At 42.9% G+C, this 15,131-nt stretch overlaps 1 protein-coding gene across 1 annotated transcript in view; it reads left to right on the top strand.

The window, feature by feature from the left end:
• Window positions 1-2,732: 2,732 nt before the first annotated feature.
• Window positions 2,733-15,131, top strand: part of AQP9 (aquaporin 9) — a 34,884-nt gene continuing 22,485 nt past the window's right edge. The window contains exons 1-2 of the mRNA XM_004578045.3: window positions 2,733-2,810; window positions 2,933-3,165. Coding sequence (XP_004578102.1) covers window positions 3,058-3,165 — 108 coding nt within the window. The 5' untranslated portion in view covers window positions 2,733-2,810; window positions 2,933-3,057. The remainder of the gene's footprint in view (window positions 2,811-2,932; window positions 3,166-15,131) is intronic.

The following is a 15,131-nucleotide window of genomic DNA, read 5'->3' as shown; positions in this document are numbered from 1 at the left end:
CCAGCCCTTATGAGAGATGTAGAAGAGCAAGTGACTTTAGCCACTAGGCTACTGCGTTAGACTCCCTTGCTTCCTTCCTTTCTCTTTCAAGATTTATTTATTTTTATTGGAAAGACAAATTTACAGACAGAAAGAGACAAAGAATGTTCTTCTGTCCACTGGTTCACCCCTCAAGTGGTCGCAGTGCCCAGAGCTGTCCCATCCGATGCCAGAAGTCAGAGGCTTCTTCTCGGTCTCTCACATTGGTGCAAAGTCCCAAGGCTTTGGGCCATACTCTACTGCTTTCCCAAGAGAGAGAGCTGGATGGGAAGTGAAGCAGCAGGGGCATGAACTGGTTCCCGAATGGGATCCTGGCTGCTGCAAGGCGAGGATTTAGCCCATAAGCTTTGACATTTGGTCCCAGGAGTTTTTCAGTATCTGCAGACAGTCAGACCTGTACACACCTAGGTCCCTTCCAACCTGCTCTCTACCACATAGTTAAAGTGATTGTTTCAAAACTTGAGTTTGATTGTGTTATAGTGCTACTTAAATCACCTCAATGTCATATTGGGCTTTTAACCCGCTGTCACTTAGAATGTTCGGCATAGTTTGACGCATGCCCAGTGGCTTTAGACTTGTTCTGCAACCAGCGCCTTCTCTCTGAAAGCTAGCCACCCTGGATGTTTCTTTCACTCTTTGATAGGTATCTGGCTGTCCCCACCCACACCCCAGTCTTTTTACTTAACACTTCCTTCTCTAGTTCATGTAGTTCACCTTCAGGATTTCTTCTGATATCAGCTCAGATCTCCTTGGAGAAAGCCAGCAAGGAGCTCTCTGACAGGGTGAAATTTTTGACAGATTCACTTAAAAAATAGGAGGGCATTTGAAAAAGTTCATGGAACATGTAATTAAAAGGGAAGTTTTTTTTTTTTTTTTTACAGTATACATTTTTTGTGACCTTGTTGAAAACACCTCATGTGCATGGATTTCGAAACTTTGTCCAAATCAATGTATCATTTGTTTTCATTTTGCACAAATTTTCAAGTACCCTTGGATGGCTGCTCTCTTTACAGTATGCATCTCAGTTGTGATGCTGTATTTGTGTATGTCTCCCTTAGGTCTCTCCTTAACTAGGCCTTGGTTCTGAGGACAAGAGCCTGATGCGTTTTTGCCCAAGTGCAGTGCGCCAGACATAATAAGTGTGCCATAAATATTTGTCAGATGAATGAACAAAGAGACCAGAGAACAACTTCGTATGTTATTAGGTGTAGTCACACTAATAAAGTCCTGTTTCTCTGGTCCATCCACTGAGAGTAGGGAGTCATGTGGCCATATGTAACTCCGGTAGACAATGATATCTGTGCTAACCAGGAGTTGGAGGCCAAATGCAGGGGGTTCCACCAGGTTCTGTTAGAGTGTGAATTTAAACCACTTATAGCTCTGTTAGATCTCAACTCGGTGTCTTGCCTACAGATCAAGTGTCTGCTTTTGTCCTTGGATTTTGCCCCAGTTGCTTCCTCTTCACTTCTATCCTGCTTGCCTGCCTGGCTGCTTTCTCAACTGGAAATGACCGAAGGCCTTCTGCAAAGGTAGGGGAGAGCTTGGAACAGAGCTGGCTACTCTGTGGGAGGTTGGGAGAAAGCACGCCAGTGGGTAGGTGTGGGTACTGGTTCCGGGTGGTGGGTGCAGGGTGTTCCCACTGTAGTATTCAAAAATCGCTGGATTCTATTTTGAAAGACAAATCAACTTTGAGAAGCAGGGGTCCACTAGTCCCAAACGTGGTCTGTTGCATGCTAGAATGTTAATTCAACAAACTCATCATCAAATTCAAATGGACTACTCTGTGAGCCTTGACCAGGCCTGTTACTTCCTTTCTTATTTGGTTCGGGATGCATACACTCAGGTTGATTTCTTTCTGGCTCAGTCATCTCCATACTGATATCTCCATGCTGATATTGTTTTTTTTTTTTCCTCCTGCTTATTTGGTTTAAATATTCTAAGGTAAATGAAGGAGCATAGCTTGGTTTTGCAAACTGGAGTGTTCTGTAGAAGAAGCTCATGAGGTTGCCTTCTTTCAGTCTCTAGGGAGATGCTCAACCTTTTTCTTTCCTTTCCCTTCTCTTTCCCTTCCCTTCCCTTCCTTCTTCTAGATTTATTTTTATTGGAAAGGCAGATTTATAGAAGGAAGGAGAAACAGAGAGAAAGACTCCCCAAATGGTCACAACAGCCAGAGCTGAGCCAGTATCGTCTTTTGGGTCTCCCATTTGCATGTAGGGTCCCAAGGCTTAGAACCTCTACTGCTTTTCCAGGTCACAAGCAGGGAGCTGGATGGGAAGTAAAACAGCCAGCACATGAACTGGCTTCCATATGAGGTGCTGGTGCTTGCAAGGTGGAGGATTAGCCAACTGAGCTGTTGTGCTACCCCTCAGCATGTCAGTTTCTCTGTCTAGCAGTGTTATAAGTTCTCATTATCCTCAGAGTGGTGTCAGGAAGTCGCTGTAATCATCCTGGGAGGAAGTGAGAGTGATTCATTTTGGTGGAAAATGAATCTGTTTTTTCTTTGTATTCTCTAGTTCGCGGGAAAACTTTTTTTAGTGAAGACTGTTTACATTGCATATTTATTTACCTAATTTGAGATTTCTAAACTACACCCAACCACCCACTTCCGAATAGAAAAAAAAAAAAAAATCAGAAGCCTGCAGTTGTGTAACACCTGAATCTTTTCTGGACCAGGGCCCATCACTGTGGTTTGGCAACACAACCCACACGACATCTCTCTTCTCTTCTCATCAAAGAAAAAAGAGAGAGAGAGAAATACTTTGAGAATAAAGGTAATTATTAACACAAAGATTTCATTGGAACTTTCAGGTTATATTTGTTAATTCAAACAGAGCAGTGACTAGGGCAAGGCAGTGTCACCAGAGGAGAATTTAATCAGAGCCTTTAACTGCAGAAAATTCCATCCGACATCCCTGTGACGAATCTGAGGAATCGGCTGAACAAAGTTGTCTTGTGCCGGTGACGTCGTGTGGACCAGAAGAAGCTAGCAGCCAGAGTGGTCCTTGGAGAAGCTCCAAGATGCAGCCGGAGAAGGGACACAAGAAGAACTTCAAACAGAGATTGGTCTTGAAGAGCAGCTTGGCTAAAGAAATCATCTCTGAGTTCTTGGGCACATTTATCATGATAGTAAGTATTTCTTGATTTCTTCAATTCTGATCCAGTGTTGGTTACTCCCCAACCTCCCATCCCCCTGCCTGCCAGCTAGCTGCCAAGCGAATAGTAGAATTTTGTATTGCTTTGTGTTATTGAAGTTACTTACCAGGCTTTTAAATTTTCTTCCTGCTAAGAAGTAACAAGTAACTTTTAGGTGATTTGGCTATTTGGTGGCATCACATTGGGTTTTAATTTACTCCAAGCATCCACCAAAGTTGATGGGGATGAGGGTGTGTGAAGTGTTGTCTTCATTGAAAGCATCTACTTAGACTCCAAAATGACTGATTTCAAAGTCAGTCTTTAGAAATGTTTTTTTTTAAAGATTTATTACTTATTTTTGATGGAAAGTCAGATTTAAAGAGTAAAGGAGAGAGAGAAAAAGCTCTTGCTTCCATTGGTTCGTTCCCCAAGTAGTCACAATGGCCGGAGCTCAGCCAATCTGAAGCCAAGAGCTAGGAACTTCCTCCAGGTCTCCCACACGGGTGCAGGGTCCCAAGGCTTTGGGCTCTCCTTGGCTGCTTTCCCAGACCACAAGCAGGGAGCTGGATGGGAAGTGGAGCAGCTGGGATATGAACCGGCACCCATCTGGGATCCCAGCACCTATAATGCAAGGACTTAAGCCACTAGGCTACTGTGTCAGGCCCAAAATGTTTTTTTTTTAAGATTTATTTATTTTTGTTGTAAAGTCAGATATGTAGAAAGAGGAGAAGAAACAGAGAGAAATATCTTCCATCCGATAATTCACTCCCCAAGTGAGTGCAACAGCCAGTGCTGAGCCTATCCAAAGACAGGAGCCAGGAATCTCCTCCAGGTCTCCCATGTGGGTGCAGGGTCCCAAGGCTTTGGGCCATCCTCTACTGGTTTCCCAGGCCACAGGCAGGGAGCTGGAAGGGAAGTGGGTCTGCCAGGATAGAACCGGCGCCCATATGGGATCCCAGCGCGTTCAAGACAATGACTTTAGCCGCTAGGCCATGGTGCCGGGCCCTCAAATTGTTTTTATTGATTAATTATTTGAGCTGTGCTTGTTTGCCACAAACATTAGAGAAACTTGGACACTTAGAATACTAATATTAATACTTAATAAATATGAATGGCAAGAAATGCTGGACAAGCATGGTGTGATTACATCATTTAACTTTCAATAAAGTAATCATTCTGTAAGAATGGCTTACCATGCAATTATCTAGCTTTCTTTTTATATAATCTCCTCTCTGTTGAACTCAATCTGATCTCTAGAGATCTTTAAGCAGATAACTATATTGAAACTTCTAGATGTACAGGAGGGACTTACTGTGAGAACCACTGGAGGCTTGGTCAACAGGACTGTGTAGCTATTAACACTTAATCTTAACAAAAAGGCCAAGAAGAAATATGTGTAGCTATTAACAAGAGACGGGAAGGTCTCTGGACTTTCAGCGTGTTGCATGTCCTAACAATTCTTGGAAACTGATTTTGCAGCTGGAGCCATGTCCTGCTTTTGAATAAGCAGTTATTATCATATTGAAAACAATGCCTGCTCATTTTTTTTCTCTAATATGCAGGGCAATTTCTCATAAACTTTGTAGGCTGAAGATTCTTTGCTTAGGGTAAATATATGGTATATTAGAACAAGAAGCTTGGAATGTGTCATTGAAATCAGAATTGAGAAGAAACAGAACTAGTGTAACATGAAGACAGCACCATACATTTTCTGATTCTGAGAGATTCATCTTAACCTGATTAACCCAAGTATTACTAAAGCATTATAGACCATTTCTTACCTTCTTCGCCCTCCCTAGGCAGGCCGCTCTGACCAGCTTTAATCTCACGGTTTAGCTAAGCAAGTAGAAGGCAGCAGTTCTTTTGGCTCTTGTTGAAACAGACACTAGTATCCTATTATGTGACCATAGAGAGCAGATGTCACCACAGGCTACTTTCAGCCCCAGTGTCTTGTGGTACAGAAATTGAAGCAAATTTAAACACCATTCAACGCTCTGCAGAAAACAGAGGAAGTTTACTGAACATCCTTTTTGTGTAACTGGAAAACTTGCAACCCTGTTATTTTTTAGCAAAACCTGCTTCATAATCTCATTCTTTTTGAGGAAGCGAAAGTTGTTTTCAACCATTCAGCTCATGCAACTAGTAAAATCTCTTACTCAGCAGGATATTGTTATATATATGTATGTGTGTATGTATGTAAATTTGGTTTTCAGTTATGGTTCTTGTCTTATAAATCCCTCCCCAAAACAGACCATAGAAACTAAAATTTCTTCCCCAAAGTGGGTCATAAAATGCTAATCTTTCCCCACCTGTTTGTTCTGACAATCTACTTTATCTGTTGGTGGAGCGTGCAAGAGTCTTATTACAGAGTTCCATCCCTTGGAGGAGGAATGCTGCCCAGAGATGCTAAGATAGAATAATAGGCCTGCCTTGATAGGCTTCCCCAACCAGTCTATTATCAGAATATCCTATTTTTGTCTGGTCACAGTTGGTGTGGTTGTCCTTGCATTCCTCATACCAGAGCAGGGGAGTCTTCAGAAAGAGTTTTCAGAGAGTTCCTGTTGCTAAATTAGTGGAGGCTCTTGGATACGCAGGTTCCCAGGGAAGGCATGGAAGCGCTCTCGCTATCCCCACCCCCACCCCTTCCTTACCCAGTATATCTTTATCTGTGTCCTTTTTAGTGTCCTTTATAACAGATCGGTTTATTGAACCCAACAAAGTATAGGAGAAACCGTAATTTATAACTGGTCAGCCAGAAGTGCAGGTGAGTCAACTTGGCCTGCTGCTGGCATCTGAAGTCCGGAGATTACAGTCTTGAACAGAGCCCTTGACTGCTGGGCTCTGATAATGGCTTCAGGTAGACGGGTGGAACTGACTTACAGGACTCCCAGCAGTCGTCTGCCACAGAGCTGCTAGCTTGCTGGCTGGCTTGCTGGTGGGGAGAAGTTCCCATACCTTTGCAGTCTTTTGTGTTGCTTGTCATGGTGTGACAGCATATCTAGCATTCAAAGTGGGAACTAAAGTAATAATATCTTATTATCACACTGAAAAATTAAATCATTTCCTGAAGGGATCAATTTTAGTATACTGGTTACTTATTTTCTAACATGAATGTTAATGAAATCTACAATTATAATCTTCACTTTTGTTGGCTTGGAGCGATGTGTAAACAGAAAGCTCCTGCACCAATAAATCTACCTGATTTTGCTCAAAGGTCATCCAAAAGCAATTGTTTCTGCCCTATTTGCAAATGTGCATTTTGCCTTGCTTTTTTCTAAGAACAAGCCTTGCATGGGAAGAGGTTATGGACAAAGAGATCACTAAAAATATTGCAGCTGATGATGACTCCTTGAAATGTGGGACTGGTTTTCCCCCAAACTCTGATATCTTTTGCTCCTTTTTTTTTTCCTAAAAATTTGCTCTTTAGAGGTCCATGAATATCTCTTAGGAAAAGGTAGTTAAAAGCTGAAAATGATTATATCATAAGGTAAGGAACCAGCTCCAAGTTGGAAGAACTTTCTCCTTTACTAGTTTTGTGGAAAGACGTTTGCACTGCCTATCACAGGGAAGATGTGACTGAGTTGCAAGGCTAGGGAACGTGTGTTAAACACCCAATCCATGTTAGTGTCTTTAGATCCCTTTACTTATTCGTTACAAGAGCTGTATTGCTGCAGCTAATTATAGCTATCTTATAGTTAATAATAACGGATAATAATTAAAAAGCAGCTGCTTTATTTGTAAGCAGGTGGAGAAAATGAGGGCTCAAAGAGAAAATGACCCACCCAAATCGGAAACGCATTAAACTGGGATTCTTCCTAACTCTAGCTTACACTTTACTGCTTCCCTCACATAAATAGAATCTTCTAGGGGGGCACCTTGTCATTTGCTTGTGGGCATGAGATTTGAACTGGTGGGTGTGCCGAGACCACACCCTTTACTGCCCCCCAGAGCATGAGTGCTCATAGACGCTCCGGCCAAATGGGACAGTGGGAGGTTGACAACAGGATGCTGAGGTAGACCTTGCTGTGCGTGTGCTTGTGGCCTGGGAAGCTCACACTTTCAGAAACTGTACCAGCACTGGGACTCCATGAGGAGCCTGAGACCCTCTGCTCCCTGCTGGGTTTCTGAAATGCATTCTGGTCTTGTGCGATGGCTTCAACACCCCTAGTCTTAGTTTCCTCAAAATGAGATGCTACTTCCCAGCACTCCTGTGAGGCCTGAGTGCTTGGTGTCACATGAAAACGTGAAATCCCTGACCTTGCAAACACTGGCTCCTTTTCTCCCATATGCCCTCCCCACCCCCCACATGAGCCTCCTTCCGTCTGGGAACAGCTGCTTCGTCTCCTGGGCCATCCTGCGGGGGGTCTTAGCCCGGCTCTTCCTGGATATCTGCACTGGTGCATTGGAGACAGGTTGAAAATCCAAGCTTCCCAGTATCTGACCATTTCAATCATTTCCCAAAGGGGCTGTATTTGTTTCTCACTCTTCTGTAGTCCCTCCTCTCTCCCAACTTTACGGGATTCTTTTAGAGCTCACCTAATCGGAGATGTTGTGAACAGCTCTATGAGCTGCCCTGTTTCTCCGTGAGGAGCAAAGAAAGGCATCTTTTAGGGCTAGATTTACAAGCAGGCAACATCTCCTTGTGTGCGCTTGGGAAGATGCTAAATGCTTTTCCCTCTCTGTCAATCGTCCATATCACAGGTTACCTTTTGGCATCGCCAAAAGTGAGAGAGAAAAAAAAAAGCAACTACTTCTGTAAAAGTAACACCCTTGATCTCTGCCCTGAAGGGAGGAGGAAGGGAACTGTCCTGGAGCACAGAATGGGTGGAGTTGTTACAGCAATGGGTGGCTCAGGAAGATGACAGTAAGAAGGTGGGATGACCAGCAGCACCTGAGAAACTGCAGATACCACAGTGCCTTTTGCTTCTGGCTCCTGCTTCCTCATTGGCTTCGGGACCAAGTGTTCCTCCTTGTCAAGGTCACAGAGTTCTGTTCTGAGATGATCCCTGGCCAGACAAGCTAAGGAAATTCTAGAGCTTTTATTATTATACTTTAAAAATTATTATTAAACCAGCAGCCGTTTTAGCACAGTAAGTTAAGCCACCACTGCAATGCCAGCTTCCCAAATGTACACCTGTTCACATCCTGTCTGCTTCTGACCCAGCACCCTGCTAAAGATCTTACAAAGCAGCTGGAGATGGTCCAAGGGCTAGGGCCGCTGCCTCCTGTGTGGGAGTCCCAGATGGAGTTCCTGGCTTCTGGCTTTGGCCTGATTTCAGCCCTGGCTGTTGTGTTGCAGCCACTTAGAGAATGAATGAGCAGATGGAAGACTGTCTCTTTCCACTTGTGTGTGTATGTTCATCAGTTTCTCTGCCTATCAAATTAATGTTATAAGCAATCTATTTTCAAATCATTTACTAGGGTATAGGAACGGTATTGTGTATTTTGATCGTATATCCAGCAAATTTGACAATTATTTTTATAATTTCTGTATTAATTCAATTAAGTTTGTAGATTGCTGCTGACCTACTATATAGATAGTACTCTCAAATAGCCATTAGCCATATGTGACTACTTAAATTTAATTAAGGAAAAATGCAATCAGTCTCGCATGTCTCATTTAAAGTGTTGAAGAGTCAGGAGTGATGACTGGCTTCTCTACTGGACTATACAGGTGCATAACTTTGCTCATTGAAAAATATTCAATGGAAGCAGCAGTGTAGTATATTTTCCTGACAATAATGAGGGTCAGGTTTTATTCAATTTTTTTCTTTCTAGGCTTCATAGTTTTTTTTTTATAGAAGAAGCTATCATTGTGGTATTTTTATTCTCAATGCTTTTAATTATGGATATTATCTATGTTATTAGTAAATATTCATTTTTGTTTGTTTTGTTTGAAAGATGTATTTATTTTACTTGAAAGGTGGAGTTACACAGAGAGTGGGAAAGATAGAATCTTCTGCTCACTCGTTTATTCTCCAAATGGCCAACAGCCAGAGCTGGGCTGCTCTGAAGACAGGAGTTTCCCAAGTGGGTATAGTGGCCCAAGTCCCATGCTTTGCTGGTGTCCCAGCTCATTAGCAGGGAGGTGCATGGGAAGTGGAGCAACCAGGACTCAAGCCTGGGCCCATATAGGATGCTGGTGTGACAGGTGGTAGTTTTACTATGTCACAGTGCCAACCTTGGTAAATATTTTTTACTTTGAATAAGTGAAGGCATGTCTATCCTTCATTTACTAAAACATTCATGTTTGCTGGCTTTAAAAAAGAATTTCTTTGGACCCGGCGCAATAGCCTAGTGCTTGAAGTCCTTGTCTTGAACGCACTGGGATCCCATATGGGTGCCGGTTCCAATCCCGGTGGCTTCATTTCCCATCTAGCTCCCTGCTTGTGGCCTGGGAAAGCAGTCGAGGAAGGTCTTGGGACCCTGGACCTGTTGGAGACCTGGAGGAGGTTCCTGGCTCCTGGCTTTGGATCAGCGGGATCTTCCTCTCTGTCTCTTCTCCTCTCTATATATCTGACTTTGCAGTAAAAATAAATAAATCGTAAGAAAAAAAAAAAAAAAGAATTCCTTTTTTCCATGTTTTCTGATCCAGTAAATTAAACTGATGAATTTTTTACATTCCTGGGATTAAGCATCAGCTAATCACTGAACATTTAGTTTCCTATGTTGGCTGAAGATTGGACTGTAATATTTTTATTATGCTATTCCTATCTAGTTTTAATACCAAGGTTATATCAGCTTAATGAAAGAATTCAAATTCTTTCCCCCCTCGGTCTAGCCTCTGGAACAGATTGTATAAAATGGAGATTACTCAGCCCTTGAAGATTATTTTTGATGTGTACTGAGAGACAGATTTATTTCAGAGTTGTAGATCTAATTTAGATTTTCTGTTATTTCATTTGGCAATTATGTGTTTATTCAGGAAACTATTTCATGCATGGTTTCAATTATAGCTTCTCAAAATTTTAAACTTTAAAATTTTTTTTTTTAATTTTTATTGGAAAGTCAGAGGAGGGAGAGAGAGAGGAAGAACTTCTGCTTGTTGATTCACTCCCAAAGCAGCTGCAACAGCCAGAGCTGTGCCGATTCCAAGTCAGGAGCCAAAAGCCTCTTTCAGGTCTCCCACATAAATGCAGGGTTCCAGAGCTTTGGGCCGTCCTCCACTGCTTTCCCAGGCCACAAGCAGGGAGCTGGATGGGAAGCAGGGCTGCCGGGATTAGAACCGGTGCCCATATGGGATCCCTGTGCATTCAAGGTGAGGACTTTAGCCATTAGACCACCACGCCAGGCCCAAGTCGAGTAATTTTAGCTGTGAGACTATCTTGCTGGGCCCTGCTTTCTCTTCTTACGTGTTTATTTTTTTCTCTTGGACCTATCAAAACCCAGTGTGTTTGTAGGACTACTCTGTGATCTCAAGTTTGGGGAAGCTCATCCTTCTGCTTATTTTATTTTGACACACTTCCACAAAGACTATTTTCCTTTAGTGTTTTGTGAATTTGCAAATTCTTTGGGCAGATTTAGTTTTCTCTGTGGACATTCCATATGACCTGGGCCATGGGCTTGTCTTGCTGGAGCAGGTGTGTTCCTTCCTTGCTAGATTCTCCAGGTGGATCACAGCCAGGCATGATGACTGTCAGATGGGAAACAGAGAAGACTGATGTATGCAGATTTCTTTTGAGGAACACTGGCCTGGAGGTTCAGCTCTCCCTTGCTTACAGAACTGGACTCCTGAACGACTACGTGAGACTGCTTCCACTTAGGTCCCTAGTCAGCCAGTCAGTGACAGTTGAAGGAGGAGTTACCTATGGCCTTCCCCCTGGTTAGCAATGAACGTGAAGGGTTGAACTTGCCTGGGAAATATCACAGTTCCAAAGGACCATGGGAAGAGGTCTGCTCTGGGTCACTGATTCTAAATGCTGCAGAGTCCTGGAGTCAAACAGGATTTGGTTTCTGATCTTGTTTCCAACTTGAACCTTCAAAGTAACCTCTCCACTTGTATTGACCTTAAGGGGGAAGTAGTTTTTTCTCTTTTCCTAAAGGGGATTTGGCTAGTTTTTCTTCAAGCCCACCCAACATCTTCTCATTATTGCCAAGAAAGTAGAATTTAGAAGCGAGAGCAGAGGTCGGCTCCTGTGTCCTCGGATCTTAAATGATGTAACATAGAACAGAGGACTCTGACCAAGAGAAGCCTCACCAAAGTGGAAGGAAAAAAAAACAAACAAAAAAACAGAACTGACAGACACTCCAGTAGTAAAGACTACCCTACACGCCTAGTGGGTGCTTGTGCCCTGTCTTGGGTAAGACTGCTGAGATTAAAGAACCTGTTGAGCAAAGCAAATACTTAACAGAATGAATTCCAGCAATGCCCCCTGGCCCTTTCTTATCTTGGTAAGTGGATTGATTCTGTGGACACTGGCCAGAGATGGCCAGTCAAGACCAAGAAGGACCTAAGAGCCTAGTTCTTCTCAGCTAGAATCCGCCCATCTGCCCAAGACTATCTAGAAAGCGAAGTTTCTGTATGAGAACTTTCCCCCAATTCACCTACGTTTCTATCAATAGAGGACTGGTTACAGGAATGAGGTACCTGCATGCCTATGGACCTGTCTGTAGCCATTAAAGATAATGTTTACAAGTGAACATGGGAAGTCTATCGATGTAGCGAAAAAGCAGGCAGGGAATGCTGTGCATGAAGTGCCCCCATTTGTGTGTGCATGCAGACACATGTAACATAATACATTAGAAATGATCGCTGATGATGCTAGTTACATCTCAGGAGTAAAATTTAAAATCTGGGTGGGAAAGGAGACCAATCTCTTGTGTTATTTTGCACATTTTTGTCACCCAGCAATTTTTATGTTCATTTATATTCTTATCATTTGTTTATACCTCATAAAACAGCTCAGACAGTGGAGTATGGCTTTTGCTCAAAATGTGTTCCAAAGACACTTGTTTCAGAAGATATAACTAAGAATTGTGTGAAAGAAAAGATGGATGTGATCCTCCCCAAATATGCTTGGCAAACTTGCCTAAACCAAATTAAGCCTTTTTTCTTCTAGTTTTAAAAGATTTATTTATTTTTATTGGAAAAATAGGCTTATAGAGAGAAGGAATGACAGAGACAAAGATCCTCTATCTGCTGGGTCACTCTCCAAGTGGCCGCAATGGCTGGGGCTGTTCCAATTTGAAGCCAGGAGCCCCTTTCAAGTCTCCCATATATGTGGGTGCAGGATCCCAAAGCTTTAGGCCATCCTATTCTGTCCTCCCAGGCCACAAGCAGAGAGCTGGATGGGTAGTGAAACAGCCGGGATAAACTGGTGCCCATATGGAATCCTGGCGGATGCAAGACAAGGACTTAGCCACTGAGCCATCACACTGAGCCCTTAAGGTTTGCTCTAAATCTCTGAGGGCAATAGTAGATATTACCTAGATATACTTGATCATAAACTTTTTTCCTAAGTAGCATATCATGGGACTGGTGGTCTGTGTAACATACTTTAAGAATCACAGGTGCTAGAATGAGACTAAGAAACATTTTGTTCCAAGTATTCCTTTGTCTACAGACTGGGTGGAGGTAAGCTCAATCTTGTTGGGCTAGATGGATAGCCCACTGTGTCCAGTAACTGCTTTCCTCACACAACACATGCAGGTTTTGTTTATTCTAAGATGAACACACCTTAAGACAGCACAGTGATTAAGCTATTGTCTGAGGCTCCTGCATCTCATATTAGATTGTATGGGTTTGAAATCCAGGTGGTCTTTCCATCCAAGCAGCTTCTCTTCTCTCTTTCTTTTTCTTTCTTTCTTTCTTTCTTTTTTTCTTTCTCTCTTTCTTTCTCTCTTTCTTTCTCTCTTCCTGACTTATGCCTACTATCCAGGCCCAGTCCAAGCGTCTTGTTAGTGTTCACTTGGGAAGGCAGGTACTGAGCACTCGGAAGGCAGATCCTGAGCACCTGCCATCCACATGAAAGACTTGGGTTGATTTCTAGCTTCTGTCTTCAACCTGGCCTAGTCTTAGCTGTAGTGGGTATTTTGGCAGTGAACTAGCAGGTGGAATCTCTCCTCTTTTCTTTCTGCATTTCAGATTAGTAATGTTCAACAGTAATTTTTAAAAGCGATCTCCTGCTGAAGTCAAGTTCTTGTCCAGGTCATCATGATTCAGGATGAGTTGAGGGATGTCGATGCCTGACATAGGTCAGAGAAGGAGAGCATTGTTCTTTTCAGCCTAGTGGAGGTTATGGTATTTAATCACTTCTCATTTTGGAGGCCTGAGCTATGTCTTGGTATTCTTTGCAGAGAGACCTGTGGTTGGCCATTTGCCCATTCATTTGACTCTCAAATTGCAGATTCCTCTCCCCTTTATGAGCCTCTTTTCAAGTACAGCTGGTTCTCAAGGAACAACTGATCTCCTTGTGATACGAGCAGTCTCTCAGGCTCTGTGCCACTTAAGGCTTTATTTTTAACCAGAATGTCTAGGTTTCAGTCTTGGTTCTTTGTGGTTTTTGGTATGACAGAAAGTTTTATTTTCTGATTGCAAAACTAAGTGTCTGAAAAGCCATGCATAACTTTACACACTGTCCCCATTCGGGGAACAAGTAGATTCCCTGAGACAGGAGCACGCCTACAGGAGGGTTGGAGAACCTGGCTCCAGATTCAGGTATTGCCAAGTATCAGCGAGCAACAAGATTTTCTTTTTTCCCTTTTCTTGGGCTATTGTGTTGTAATTAGGCTATAGGCAGTCAAGGCCAGGAGCCTGGAAACAATTCAGAGGCCAAGGTGATCATCAAACAACACACCAAGGCGCTACTTTGCAGTGGTGTCTCTCCCAAATTCATATCTATGTGGAATCTCAGAAAGGGATCTCATTATGCAAGTGTCATCAGTTAGGGATTTAGACTGGAACCTTCTTGGGTCTAGGAATCACTCTAAATGACTGGTATCCTCAGAGATGATTGAAGATGCAGAAAATCTACATGTGCAATGTTGGGCAGGAATCCAGATTGAGTGGCGCTGTCACAGGGAGGTAGGCCTGCATCCACCAGAAGGCCAGCAAGGAGCCTCCATTGCAAACCCAGCCACATGATTTTCATCCAATCCCTCAGTCATTCAATTTTTAAATAGGGATCAGGTCCTGTGAGCATGCCTGGGCTGTGTGCACATGCTGTCAGCATTTCCCCTCTTATCCAATCCATGGTGGGTATCACTCAGTCACACGTTGGTCTTATCACATACTGCTTTTGCAAACTCTCTCACCCTCTCTAAGCTTTGGCTTCCTTTTCTGTGCAATGGAAACAATGAGAGCATCTGATTCATGGGGTTGTTGAAAGAACTACTGAGCGGAAGTATGTAAAGTGCCTGGCTCATGAAAAGTACTCAACAAATCCTGGCTGTTAGTGTTACTATTAGCATCATTTTTGTTTGAATGGACATAGTCACATAAACAGAATTGGTAAATATAATTGAGTGGAGTGAATAGATATGACTCTTTTTGCTATTTTTTGTTGTTTTCTTTTAAAAGATTTATTAATTTTTATTGGAAAGTCAGATATATAGAGAGAAGAGAAAGAGAGGAAGATCTTCCATCCTATGTTTCACTCCCCAAATGGCCGCAATGGCCAGAGCTGTGCCAATCCAAAGCCATGGGCCAAGAGCCAAGAGCTTCAGGGTCTCCCATGCAGGTGCAGGGTTCCAAAGGCTTTGGGCTGTCCTTGACTGCTTTCCCAGGCCACAAGCAGGGAGTTAAATGGGAAGTGGGGCTGCAGGGATAAGAACCTTGCGGGATACTGGCGTGTGCAAGGCAAGGACTTTAGCCACTCTTTTTGTTGTTTTAACTAACCATCACAACATTTAAGGCCAATTTTTGAAGATTTTAAATTTGTTTCATTTATTTGAAAAGGAAAGAATGAGCACCCGGTGCAATAGTGTAGTGATTAAGGTCCTCACCTTGAACGCACCAGGAT

The sequence above is a fragment of the Ochotona princeps genome, chromosome 6 (assembly GCF_030435755.1).
Source record: "Ochotona princeps isolate mOchPri1 chromosome 6, mOchPri1.hap1, whole genome shotgun sequence".
NCBI lineage: Eukaryota > Metazoa > Chordata > Mammalia > Lagomorpha > Ochotonidae > Ochotona > Ochotona princeps.
This window is presented reverse-complemented; position numbering and strand designations above follow the sequence as displayed.